A 14,803-nucleotide genomic window follows, 5' to 3' on the forward strand; every position below is an offset into this window, starting at 1 on the left:
GTCTTCCTAACATTAATTTTCAAACCAATAGTAGCACCCTGAACTCGCAAAACCTCTAAAACATCATTCATTTTGCTCACACTTTCATCTAGGATGCTTAAACCATCAGTATAATTCAAGTCCCGGTGACTTTTTCCTCCCCATTTGATTCCGTGGTACCCCATTGCCTTTCCTGTACTGCTTAAAACAAAGTCCATCATAATAATTCATATAAAGGGGGATAGAACACCAGAATTTGGATAGCAGTTCCAGAATTTGGAACTGCTATAAATATCCAAAAATACCAACTTATGTCACTCCTAAACGTACATCACTCTACTTTACCCCCTCCCCCTCCTTGACTTAAAAATATGTAGTTGAAATTTTGTTTACTCTAAGAATACTCATTGGCTATCTCAAAATTTTGATTGGATGTGTTTGGGGAAATGGTTGGCCTGGAAGGGGTGTTAGTTGCCTTCCAATTACTTTCGATTATTAAAAAGGGCACTAGCCATTTCAATTTCTAATCGAATGAGCCCTTTTTGAAGTTTCTACGACAACGCGTTCTATAAAAAACCTTATAAGCCCCCAGGGCATAACTTACAACCCTTGCCCTGAGGGCTTTGAGGGGATTGTCAACCTCAAAGACCTAATTTACAGAACATAAAAATACGTTGAATAAAATGGCTATCTCAAAATTTAGATTGGAGGTGTTTGGGAGAAAGGTGGGCGTGAGAGGGGGGTTAGTTGCCGTCCAATCACTTTCGAGTATTAAAAAGGGCACTAGCCCTTTGAATTTCCCATCGAATGAGCGTTTTTGAAGCTTCTACGACACCGCCTTCTATAAAAACCTTATATACCCCCAGGCCATAACTTATAACCCTTGCCCTGAGGGCTGTGGGGGACTTTTCTCCTCAAAAACATACTTTCTATGTGGAAATAAACTACGTTGAACAAATGGCCATATCAAAATTTTGACCGTATGTCTTTGGGAAAATGGTGGGTGTTAAAGGGGTGTTACTTCCCCTCCGATCACTTTTGACTATTAAAAAAGGGACAAGCCATTCCCATTTCCAATTAAATGAGCCATTTTCGAAGTTTCTATCACAACTTCTTCGATACGAAGTGCCCTGCTCTAAAGGAAAAAAATAATAAATAACACATTTTGCCAACATCGTTCATATATGCCCTCAGGGCATAACTTAAAACCCGCCCAGAGTCTCGGGCAAGTGACCAAAAATTTGAAAAATTTGTGAAAAACTGAAATTTTCTCAGAATGTGGGGCTGAGCTTAGGCAACGATTAGGTACTATTTGAAAGATAAAGATGGCTTTAAAAGATTGTTCGCCTGTTATTTCAAGAAAATTAATGGTCCTTTGTCAATTCTAAGTTCTTGGTCAATCTTCTTAAGACCATAGGTGGGCGTCCTTGTTTGCCTCTCAATTACTTGGACTATCTGTCTTGGCTTTTCAAACAGATCGTGGTAACGAACTGTAAGTAAGGAGCGACCCGGCTCAATGCTAACCGAAACTCTAGAAAACGGTATTTTGATACAAATAGATACATCAAAAGAATCAAATTTCATTTCTGATTTCAAATATATAATTTTCATCAAGTTTAATCTTACCCGTCAAAAGTTACGTGCCTGAGAAAATTTGGCCGATTTTCGAAAAAAGGGGGAAAGACCACCTAAAAATTATAGAACCTTAATGAAATTCACACCATCATATTCAGCGTATCAGAGAACCATACTGTAGAGGGTTCAAGCTCCTATCTACAAAAATGTGGAATTTTGCATTTTTTGCCAGAAGAAAGATCACGTGTGCGTATTTATTATTTTTTTTCCCCCAGGGGTAATCGTATTGACCCAGTGGTCCTAGAATATTGTAGGAGGGCTCATTGGAACGTAAATTAAAAGTTCTAGTGCCCTTTTTAAGTGACAGAAAAAATGGAGGGCAACTAGGCCCCCTCCCACGCTCATTTTTTTCTCAAAGTCACCCAATTAAAATTTTGAGATAACCATTTTGTTCAGCATAGTCGAAAATCTAATAAATATGTCTTTTAGGATGACTTAATCCCCCACAGTTCCCAGGGGAAGGGCTGCAAGTTATGAACTTTGCTCATTGCTTACATATTGTATTGGTTATTGGGAAGTATACAGACATTTTCAGGAAGAATTTTTTCTGGTGGGGACGGGTGCGGAGGAGGGGGTTACTCTGGAGAATCTTTCCGTGGAGGATGTTTCTTTGGGGTAAGGACATTTCTATGAAGGGGGCGCCGGATTTCCAAGCATTATTTAAAAAACGATCAGAAATTAAATAAAAAAAAACAAGTTTTTTTCAACTGAAAGTAAGAAGCAACGTTAGAACTTAAAACGAACAAAAATTATTACGTATATTAGGGGGTTCTCCCCCAAGTCAATACCTTGCTCTTTACGCTACAGTTTTTTTAATGCTTTCAAAAGAGCTATCTATTCTAATGAAACGGCCTTTGTGATTCAGGGGTTTGTGAATTTAAAAATTTTTTAACTTTTAGCGTAAAAAGCGTGGTATTGACTAAGGGGAGAACCCCATCATATACGTAATAACATATACGTAATAAAAAAACAATAAAAAAAAAAACAAGCGATACGGCTCAATAGTAATCGAAACTTTTAAAAACGGAACTTTGATGTCAATAAATGTATCAAAAGAATAAGTTTTAATGCTGATTCTAAATATATGAATTTTATTAAGTTTAGTATTACTCATCAAAGGCTACGAGCCTGAGAAAATTTACCTGATTTTTTAAAGAGGGGGGAAACATCCTCTACAAGTGAAAGAATTTTAATGAAAATCACACCGTCAGATTCAGCGTATCAGAAAACACTACAACATAGGTTTCAAGGTCATATCTGCAAAAACCTGCAACTTTGTATTTTTTGCCAGAAGAAAAATATATGAATATAGAAGTTCGTTACGTAAGTTAATTTGTAAATTACGTCAGAACCAAATTTAGAGACAGCCATTTAGCAAAAGAAAAGTAAAATTTTTACGCAAATTTTGTTTACTTATTCAATGACGGTGAGCCAAAGTAAAAGCTGCTTTAATTAAAAAACTATCAGAAATTAAATAAAAAACAAGTTTTTTTAACTGAAAGTAAGGAGCAACATTAAAACGTAAAACGAGCAGAAATTATTCTGTATATGAAAGGGGCTGTCCCCTCCTCAACGCCTTGCTCTTTACACTAAAGTTTGACTCTGTCTCACAACTTTATCTTTTTAAACAATAAAAAACTTTAGCGTAAAGAGCGAGGCGTTGAGGAGGGGACAGCCCCTTTCATATACGGAATAATTTCTGTTCGTTCTGTTCGTTTTAAGCTTCGAATGAGCCCTTTTCGAAGTTTCTACGACAACTCCTTCGATACGAAGTGCCCGGGTATGGAAACAAAAAAAATAATGCATTGTGCCAACATCGTTCTTTACTTAGGCAGCGCTATTGCGCTGTCTATGATTTAGCCCTCAAGTCGATATCGAATAGCTCTTTTGTTTGAAATTTTAAGCCGGTAAAAAGTACGAAAAGCTTTTGAATCGCAGGATTTATCACAGGTAAATTATATGTTTGTCTGTGGCGTTACAATCAAGCAAATTTTAAACTAGGTGCTTTAAAGTCATTTTTTTATTGGAAAAAAGACGAAATTTCAATTGCAAAAAAATAGAATCTATCAGGATGAGCAAAACGTGTCCTATATTTGTAATAATAAAACTGAGATTCTTTGCAAGCAAACTCTTGTTGTTTGTGGAATAACAACCATGATAAATATTTCAACCAGAAAAATTGTTAATTATACTACTACTACTACTAACAACTCACCGCAGCCCCATGCCGCCTGAGGCCAACACAGCTACGCACGCTCCTCCTCCATCCCATTCTATTCAAGGCTTCCCTCTTTACACCCTCCCAAAAAGTTCCCATTTCTTTAAATCTTTCTTTATGACGTCCTCCCACCCCAGACGAGGACGACCTGCTTAGCCCTAGACGGTTGGTCGAAAAGAACAGTCTTCGGCAATCTGTCATCCTTCATCCGCACAACCTGCCCTAGCCATCTCAACTTTTCTTTCTTTATAGCCCTAGAGAGCGGTATTGAACCATATTTTTCGTAGAGCCTATTGTTTGAAAAACGGTCAGTCATCCGGGTACCCAGAACACTCCTTAAGCAATTTCTCTGGAATACATCTAGAAAATCTTCATCCGCTTTTCGAAACGTCCATGCTTCACAGCCATATTTGACTACTGTCATCACTGTAGCTTCTAATATTCTAATCTTGGTTTGCAGACTTATCTTCCTATTCTTCCAAACTATTTTTAATTGTGAAAAAAACACCCTGAGCCTTGGCTATTCTACTTTTAACATCTTCACTGATCCCACCATCTTTACTAAGAAAACTGCCAAGGTAAGTGAAGCTTGATCAATCTTTTCATTACCCAACGCCACCTTTTCATCTTCAGTTATTCCTAGCCTTGTGACTTAGTCTTCTTAACATTAATTTTCAAACCTGTTCTAGCACCTTGAACTGGCAAAACCTCTAAAAGTTCATTCATTTTGTTCACACTTTCCTCTAGGATGGTTAAATCATCATTATAATCTAAGTTAAGGAGATTTCCCCCCCCCATTTGATTCCGTGGTCTCCCATTGCCTTTCCAGTGCTCCTTAATACAAAATCCATCAATATAATCCATATAAAGGGAGATAGAACACAGCCCTGCTTAACTCCTGATTTAATACAAAACTCATTTCCTACCTTAACTGCAGCCGTGTTAATTATAATAAGTATATAAAACATTTATTTTGATCTATATGAAAGCTTTTTTCGATTTGGTTATTTGGTTTTCAACACGTTGTGTAGCCAGCTGATTTTAGAGGATTATTTCTTTACTTATGTGTGCCTTATGCTAATGCGTGGATCAATGTCTCATTAAAAATATCATAGCTTTTGTGATATTTATAGAGGGAAGAGGGGTGTCTGCCCCTAGAAATTAAAAAAAATTGAAGTTGTATAATATATTGCAACATAAAATATATGAAACATACTAAGACATATTGTAAAAAGGACTTTTTCCCCCATCCAAACCAAAGCTGTTAGCTAACAATTTCTACAGGGGTTGGGTTGCTGTTAACTAACAAAACCGTTAAGTTACATTGTTAGAGAACTTATTTAACTAATCGATTCATTGTTGGAGAAAATTGTTGAGACATTTAAAGTACAATTTTCAAAAACTAGATAATGCATCCAAGCAGTGTGGTTTCTAGTCTTATAATTTTAATATAGAATTCAGGACTGTTAATATTTCTTGGAAAAATTGTGGACAATTTAGATGTAAACCTTTATCCAACCAATTTGAGACAAAAACATTTTCGGCTGCTCTGACTTAACTAACGTTTTTTCCAATTTTTTGCTGCCTTGAGGACCTCTTAGATCCACAAACAATCTCTAGAGCTCAAAATTTTTATTTCCAAGTTTGTATTCCAATTATTACATTGCTGCGAATTGTTAACTAACAATCGGGTTTCCGCCCTCCTAACAATAACTGCTTGCTAACATTGTTAGCTAACAATTGGACAGAGAAAAAAAAACTCAGAGAACAAATTTTCGCTATTTTCGCAATTCATTCCATTATTCCACTTCAAAAACTGATTTTAATTGAGATAACAGCAAAATTTGAGTGCAAAATGTTCAAAATATTTCTTCTTCTTTTTCTCACGGGTTTAAGTCTCAAAAGAATTCGTTTTCATAAACTGACCTTTTAAAAACCGCTTAATAAAAGGCCCTAAGAGGGAGGGGTGCAATTCGAGAGTTTCTTAAGGCCTTCCTCCCTGATGTGTATACGTATTTTAATGTTAGGGCCCAAAAGTTGAATAGTAAAGCAATTAAATTTTATTCTATTTTTTTTACTATTATTTGGAGAGATATAATAGCTAAAAAACATATATTTCAGCATTTCAAACTTTCACTACAAGTAAGGTATTTTACTTTCCCTCTCTGTGTGACTGTCAGGGACATTTATTGAGGGTCGTAGACCCGGAGATGGACAAGGTTAAGGTTTTTCGGGTTACTACCAACCCTGCGCAAACAATTAGTTTATTTGTAGACTCTGGTTTCGACGGCTTTAATCAAACCGGAATCTCTTGCGGTAAATTTTGTTCTGTTTCGTATGATAAAGTATTTTGGATGAAGCCTTTAGTTCAGAAAAACTATTCTTGGAATTTGGATAAATGTTGGATAAATACGTTTGCTGGTAAACTCACGAAAACTAATAGGCGTAGAACGTGGGAGGGCATTTCCTATTCCAGGTTAAGCTTTAAGGGACCTGAGCTCCCAAGGAAAGTCTCGATTATCCTGCGAAGTGCCTGATAAAATTTAAGTTTTCTGGACCAGTATGGAGCCCCCACCTTAGAGTGATCAAAACACCAATATAAGACCCATGGAATATTTGGATCCTAATTAGGCTACTTTCGCTTGAATACCCTGAAGATATTGGGAGTTACAACCTCCCTCTCCCAAATTGGTCCAAAAGGTAAAGTTCTAGCTGAGGCATTTCTTTCTGTCTCGGAAAGCAGTTGAGTTATGCGAATGGGTCTTTCGCAAATCAATTCAAAGTGCAAAATATACCCTGCAAGGTTGTTACCAAGCCACTGCCTCTACAGTTTTCTAATTTCTAGGGGTTAGAAGATTCCTGAGATGTTCTATCTGTCTAAATTTTGACAAAAAGCGTTTTACCTTAATTTTGGGATTTTAGTCTCTTCTAGCTATAACTTTGAAGATACAATTCCTATTATTTCAGCAAGATTTCAAATAATATCATAACTTGATCCCTAAACTTAAGAATTAGATCACAAGTGTTTGAAACCTTATCAAACAGTTCGTGGTAACGAACTGCAAGTAAGGAGCGACCGGGCTCAATAGTAACCGAAACTCTAAAAAACGGAATTTTGATATCAATAGATACATCAAAAGAATCATATTTTAATGCTGATTTCAAATATATAAGTTTCATCAAGTTTAATCTTACCTATCAAAAGTTACGCGCCTGAGAAAATTTGGCTGATTTTCGAAAAAAGGGGGAAAGGCCCCCTAAAAGTTATAGAACCTTAATGAAATTCACACCATCATATTCAGCGTATCAGAGAACCCTACTGTAGAGGTTTCAAGCTCCTATCTACAAAAAGTGGAATTTTCCATTTTTTGCCAGAAGAAAGATCACGGATGCGTGTTTATTTGTTTTTTGTTTTTTTCCAGGGGTGATCGTATCGACCCAGTGGTCCTAGAATATCGTGGGAGGACTCATTGGAACGGAAATTAAAAGTTCTAGTGGCCTTTTTAAGTGACCAAAAAATGGAGGGCAACTAGGCCCCCTCCCACGCTCATTTTTTTTCCAACGTCACCCGATCAAAATTTTGAGATAGCCATTTTGTTCAGCATGGTCAAAAATATTATAACTGTGTATTTTAGGATGAATTAATACCTCAAAGCCCCCAGGGGGATGGCTGAAAGTTATGAACTTTACCCAATGTTAACATAATATCATTGGTTATTGGGAAGTATATAGACGTTTTCAGGGGGAATTTCTTCTGGTAGTGGGGGATGGGGGTGGGTCGGGGGTTATATGGGAGGATCTTTTCATGAAGGAAGTTTTCATGGGGGAAGGGACATTGCTATGAAGGGGGCGCCGGATTTAAAATAAAAGCCAAAATAAAAGCTGCATTAACTAAAAAACGATCAGAAATTAAATAAAAAAACAAGTTTTTTAAACTGAAAGTAAGGAGCGACATTAAAACTTAAAACGAACAGAAATTATTCCGTATATGAAAGGAACTGTCCCCTCCTCAACGCCTCGCTCTTTACGCTAAAGTTTTTCATTGTTTAAAAAAAATAGAGTCGTGAGAAAGTCAAACTTTAGCGTAAAGAGCGAGGCGTTGGGGAGGGGACAGCCCCTTTCACACAAGGAATAATTTCTGTTCGTTTTAAGTTTTAATGTCGCTCCTTACTTTCAGTTTAAAAAAATTGTTTTTTTTTATTTAATAATAAATCAGGATTGAGCAAAGGTGTGAGGCTCAAAACACTTCCTCACGTGCCTCATTTTAGCAGTGGGTCTATTCCTTGAGGTTTTACTTTTATAACACTTTTAAACAGTCATCAAGGGTCAGTGCCCTTTAGAGGAGGAACGGGTGGGGGTATTTAGTTCAAAATACCTTCCTAGGGAATTAAAATATATTGTTGGGGATCACTGAGGTTCTGGATCTATTCCTGGTGGTTTCATTCACAGAGTACAATTACTCTTCAATACAAGAAAAAACCTTACTTCTCAATTGGTTCATACTTTTTTTTCTTTTTTTTTGCTTAAATGCTTAAGGGTATTTTATAAAAATTTTAGATGATAGGTTTTTAATTAGGATATTTTTGAAAGTAGTAAGTTGGACAAATTAACTTTAAGTACCCCGGGCCTAATACATTGAGCTTCTGTCTGAGATAAATCTTTCTTTCTTTTTCACGACGGAGAAGGGTGTCAGCCCCCCCCCCCCAATTTCATGATTGTTATAATTTGTCCTATAGTTTTGTTTCCCATATAAATGTGCGTTTTCACTTCCCCTAAATTAAGCCCTCTCCCTCGAAACCAAATTTTAGGTAAACTCCTATTTTGAGGAAAAGAAATAGCTGTCTAAATTTCATGCGTAATTTAATTTTAATAAAAAGTATATTTTTTTTTTTTAATTTGAGTAAGAAGTTGCCAGAAATTCAAGAAAATTTAGGATCTCGGGGGGATAGCTTTTAAATTACTTTTTTTAATTATAAAAAAGGCATTGCAGTCAAAAGGCATTGGCATTGCTGCAAAAAGCATTGCAGTCAGGGACATATCTAGAATTTTGTTCAGGGAGAGGGGGTGCGCCAAAAAGTTATACAAACATACAAACATATAAACATTAACTTAGATTTTAGAAACGACCTTGAATAAGATTGGGGCCTTAACTCTGAGAATCGCGAGCTCGAAATTTTTTTCCTTCATAAACTGAGAAAATGGAGACCACATATCAATGATATGTGATATAATGATAGCAATACTTCTGACTCCCATTTCCTCAGTTTATGAAGAGATCAAATAAAACAAAAGGGATTTATTTAACTGAAAGTAAGGAGCAACATTAAAACTTAAAACGATCATAAATTATTCCGTATATGAAAGGGGCTGTCCCCTCCTCAACGCCCCGCTCTTTACACTAAAGTTTTTTATTGTTTTATAAAGTTGAGTTGTGATAAAGAGTCAAACTTGAAACTTGACTCTTTCCCACATCTCAACTTTATAAAACAATAAAAAACTTTAGCGTAAAGAGCAGGGTGCTCAGGAGGAGACAGCCCCTTTCATATACGGAATAATTTCTGTTCGTTTTAAGGTTTAATGTTGCTCTTTACTTTCAGTTAAAAAAAACTTGTTTTTTTATTTAATTTCTGAATGTTTTTGAATTAATGCAGATTTTGAAGATTTCTCACCGTACATGAAAAATTAAAACCAAATTTGCATATTAATTTTACTTTCTTTAAACTAATAATAACCTTATAATAGCCTAAATTTGATTTTTGTTACAGTTTTTTTAAGAATGACTCCTGAATCACAAAGGATGTTTAATTAGAATAATAGCCTCTTTTAAAAGTTAAAAATGAAACCTTAGCATAAGAGTGAGCTATTGAGGAGAGGCAACCCATATCATATATGTAAAATTTTCTGTTCCTGTTAAGTTTTAATGTTGCTTCTTACTTTGAGTTGAAAAAACTTGTTTTTATTTATTTGCTGATCGTTTTTTAAATAATGTCTGAAAATCCAGCTCCCCTCCATGGAAAATTCCCCTTCCCCACGAGAAATTTCTCCTTGGAGAGATTCTCCCAAGTAACTTAAATTAGCGATATTTGCGGAACTAATTTTGTAAGGCATAGTAACAAAACGGCCAAAGAAGTCGAAACTATTTTTATGAAAATGAAAGTCACAAGTTGAGCAATTCTCAAATCACCGAAATGATTAAAGAAAAGCTCTTTCAAAGATATACGTAATAATTTATATTCATGATATTTATACATAATAGTTTATGTTCCTTGTAAGTTTTAATGTTATTCCTTACTTTCAGTTCGAAAAAACTTTTTTTTATTTAATAGCAACAACAAGTCGAAGACACACAATATCTTTGATTTATTATCACATAAATATCATATTTATAAAGCTTCTTACGGTAAAATTAAATGCTAAGATTGGCCGGAAAATAACACAAACAAGTTATTGATTATATCGGCCATTATTTAACAAATTTGAACTTTAGCATAAAGAGCGAGGTATTGACAAGGAGTCGAACTTCCTCATATACGTAATATGAGGGGTCTGCCCCCTCATCAATACCTCGCTCTTTACGCTAAAGTTCGAATTTTGTTCCAATTGTTTAAAAATTGGAATCACATCCTTATCCCCTGTATTACAAAGGCCGTTTAATTAGAATAAATAGCTCTTTTGAAATTATTAAAAATACTTTAGCGTAAAGAGTGACGTATTGAGGAGGGGACAAACCCCCTCATATACGTAATAATTTCTGTTCATTTTAAGTTTTAATGTTACTCCTTACTTTCAGTTGAAAAAGTTTGTTTTTTTATTTAATTTCTGATTGTTTTTTAAGTAATGCTGGAAAATCCAGCGCCTTCATGTAAATTCTCTTCCCCCATGAAAAATTCCTCCATGGAAAGATTTTCCCACGTAAACCAATCCTCCCTGAAAACGTCTGTAAACTTACCAATTACCAATACTATATGTAAACAATGGGCAAAGTTCATAACATGCAGCCCTTCCTCTGGGAACTGTGGGGGATTAAGTCGTCCTCAAAGACATAGTTACTAGATGTTTCGACTATGCTGAGCAAAATGACTATCTTGAAACTTTGATGCGGTGACTTTGGGAAAAATGAGCGTGGGAGTGGGCCTAGTTACCCCCCAGTTTTTTGGTCACTTAAAAAGGGCACTAGAACTTTTAATTTCCATTCGAATGAGCCCTCTTTTTTCTGGGGAAAAAACACGCATCCGTGATCTTTCTTCTGGCAAAAATACAAAACTCAACATTTGTGTAGATAGGAGCTTGAAACCTCTACAGTATGGTTCTCTGATACGCTGAATCAGATGGTGAATTTGACTGAATTTGATGGAACTTATGTATTAAAATCAGCATAAAAATCCGATTCTTTTGATGTATCTGTTGGTATCAAAATTCCGTTTTTTAGAGCTTGAGTTACTATTGAGCCGGATCGCTCCTTACTTACAGTTCGTTACCACAAACTGTTTGAAAACTGTGAGAAACGGTTGTTACGAGGAAAATAGTTTCTACGTTTAGACCCCGGCGCCGCGCCGGCAGATCGACCGAACGCCGCCGACGAGAGGCCCGGTCGAACACTGCCGAAGTGTCGTTTCGGTCGACTTTAAATTATTTTTACGCCAATTCTTTATTGCGTCAACCGCAAAGTCGGAGCTTTTCCTTCTCGTGTGGTTTAGTATTTCGATTTTCCTGATTATAAATCAAGCAGGGCTTGCACTATCCCCGAATTCTCGGGTATTTCCCCGAAAATCTATGCGTCACCCCCCAAAAAAAATTGCTTCCCCCAATCCCCGAAAATCACGCAATCACGGTGCCACCCCTAGTGATTTATCACCAGTGACTTTCCCTTCCAAATAGTACTTGGCATACCATAATTCTTCACTGCTCTGTTGTTCATTAATTTTCGTCTCTTTTGTTACTTTGCATAAAAACCAAACAGATGCAATATGCTATTGCAAATATTGCAATATACAGAGTTCTTCATATGTTGACAAAAAAAAGTTATCGTCTTTATGAAATGAGTTTAAATCATTTCGAATGCAGTTTCCCAATCGCTATTTCTTACATCATTCGTAGTCAAGAATTTTATCTTCTAGTCAAGAAGTTGAATAGAATTATAGAACGCATTCACTACTATACAGCTTCAGCCTTTTGTTGGATTTTGAAATTGACAGCCTACAGATTGTTTCTACAGCTGAATTGTAGGTTTGCAGATTTTTTTTTTTGCTGTTTTTAGATAAGATTTTCTTTATGTTTAATACTCAATTATTAAACACCGGATATAAAATACAATCTTCTTTCTGGAACATTTTCCCCCCCCCCCCCCACAAAAAAAAAAACAGCCTTCGGTTGAGACAAAATTTAGCTATAGTATAAGATATGTACAAGGTTGGGGAATTAAAGATTGTTCCGGAAGTTACCCGAAAAATATGATTCATAAATAAATTTTAAATTATTGCCTATCGGGTAGGGGGATATGGGGCTATCATTTTTAAATGACAATACCTAATTTTTTTATTGAAAGCAGGGGTGCCGAAAAGTTAATTGTTTTTTTTTAATTTAAAGTGGAGGCAGGAGGAATGTATATTAAAGTCCCCGAGAACTCATTGGAATATATTGATATACCCAGAGCCCTCAATTGAGACTTGTTCACTGTCTGGGGTCTTTTGTGAATTCTGACAGGCTACTGACCTAATTTGGCTTTTGTGTGCTCCCTTTAAATTCAATTCCTTGGATCTTATGGAATGCTATGGCGAATCTATCACTCAGTTTTCCGATAATTTGAGGTATATCTGAATAATTTCGACATTTTTGTTGTTGTCTTTGTACTTCTTTACTCACCCTCAATTTTTTTTTCAAGGAACACTAAGCTAGCGTTATTTTGCGTGTTTGTTTGAACCATATAGTGACCTTGTTTATTATTCAGTAAATTATTTTTCTAATGAAAGCTTAGACGGTATCCTATCAAGGTGGTATCCAGAGGGGGGGGTAGGGAGGTATTATATTTAAATGATAATAGCTCGAAATTTTATTTATTGAAAGCAGGGATCCCAAAAAGTTCATTTTTTTTTTAATATAAAGCAGAGACGGCATCCTATCAAGGTGGTATCCAGAGGGGGGGGGGGAGATTGAGCTATCATATTTAAATGATAATACCTCGATTTTTTTTTTAAAGCAGGGGTGCCAAGAATTTAATTTTTTGTTTATTTAAAGCAAAGACGGTAGCCTATCAAGATGGTCTCCAGAAGGGGGGCATATAGTTTTATTATATTTAAGTGATAGTACCTTGATTTTTTTTTTTATTTAAAGCAGGGATGCCGAAAAGTTGAAAAGTTGACAAAATTAACAAGATTTTCGTGAGTTATACTTGATACAGCACTTGCATGGTTTTATCGTCCAAAGGGAAAGGTACATATGCTTCCAATCCGTTTTTTTTCCTATTGATGAAACGGGTTTACTTTGAAAACATTCATTCATATGTACCTGACAGATTCACACTAAAACGAATCGGTGTGACGAAAGCGATATCGACATCCCCACCTAACGTTGCGCTCCAGTAACAATGGCGTCCTTGGTCCAGTGCCCAAGTTACATTAAAAGGTCGGGTCGTAATAAAAGCTTTCAATTTGGGAGGTTCAAGGAGGAGTCTTTGACAGTCTTATGACCTTAGGGTACTAGATGCTGCAACGTTCTTAAGTGTCTACAGTGGTTTAAGACATGTGATCACTCCCCAAATAATGACCAAAATTATGCGCAAATGTAACATTTGAAATATTATAATACTTTTTTCAAAGCTTTGCATAAGAGCAAAAAAGTCTGAAGAACCCTAACTATGATTGTAAGCTATTTGAAAAAGAAACTCTTTGGAGATTTCCATGAAAAATGACCATAGCAGAAGCTTTGACCCTGGGTGGGGATCAAAGAGGAGTCTAAGTATTTTGACCACAAGTGACTTATTGTTGCGACTTTCTTAAATTTGGTAATTCTGGTGAGCATTTGGAAATCAAAGCTTAAACTCAATAAATGATACTAAGTGTCCTATCATTTTGCTTGGATTAAAAGTGACGAACTAGGATGAACATTTCAACATCTTCCTGGAGCTACTTCAGTCTGCATATTATGTTATTTAATTACATTTAAAACGGATGAGCTTTTCATTTTTTACCTAAGAAAATAGCTGGCACTTCATTTTCCTTCATACCGAATAAACCATTAAGTATTTTTTGAGTCATTGTAATTGAAGTGTTCTCATGTGAAGTGTTCATCATGTATTTTTCAATTTGATAAATTTACTCCTTTTAGATACAGTTTATAATTTGACGGATATTAGGTATTTATCAGTTTATAATTTGGAATGAATCCCCAAAAGAAAAAAATTATTTAAAAGAAGAAATGAATAATATCCAAAAGAGCAGCCAAAAGCGATAAAAAAGCAGCAGTTCAGCCTTAGCCTACATGACATATATTCTATAAAGAAGCCAAAAAAACAACTTTAAAATGCATTTTTTTTTAATTATAATTAAAAACCAATTTTTAATACAAGAGCAAAAAAAAAAAAAAAAAAAACAAAAATTATAAAAGTCGCCCATTTAAACTGTTTTAAATGTGACAAAACAGATATAGGCAAAGGGCATTATGAAAAAATTAAGCTTATAAGTTCAAAGTTATATTCAAAGTTTTTACCCAGATAACTGACGAATTTTTTGAAACAGTATTTGAAGTTTTATATGCAGTAATGCTCGATGAAAAAAACTACTAATTTTGATAATTTTTTATGTTAAGAATACATAGCTAATAGATACTTAAACTACTCGTATTATGCAAGGGTTCTGAAACGTCACAGCCATTTCGTTTCTACCAGATTTCTACTTCTCTTGAGGAATAACGAAGAAGACCAGTTTCCAGCCAGCGACTTGTGAATTTTTGAACTCATGAATAGGCTCGAATCTG

At 35.5% G+C, this 14,803-nt stretch overlaps 1 protein-coding gene across 4 annotated transcripts in view; it reads left to right on the plus strand.

The window, feature by feature from the left end:
- Positions 1 to 14,803, plus strand: part of LOC148941104 (serine protease inhibitor 88Ea-like) — a 51,258-nt gene that overhangs the window by 1,804 nt on the left and 34,651 nt on the right. Inside the window, exon 1 of one of the 4 annotated variants that reach the window (XM_089103994.1) lies at positions 6,043 to 6,148. The exons of 1 other annotated variant lie outside the window; for it this stretch is intronic. In XM_089103994.1, the coding sequence (XP_088960120.1) occupies positions 6,043 to 6,148 (106 nt within the window). 2 more of the 4 variants (XM_089103996.1, XM_089103998.1) reach the window with 2 other exon arrangements.

The sequence above is a fragment of the Artemia sp. Qi Xiang Cuo genome, chromosome 18 (assembly GCF_049724085.1).
Source record: "Artemia sp. Qi Xiang Cuo chromosome 18, ASM4972408v1, whole genome shotgun sequence".
Classification (NCBI taxonomy): Eukaryota; Metazoa; Arthropoda; class Branchiopoda; order Anostraca; family Artemiidae; genus Artemia; species Artemia sp. Qi Xiang Cuo.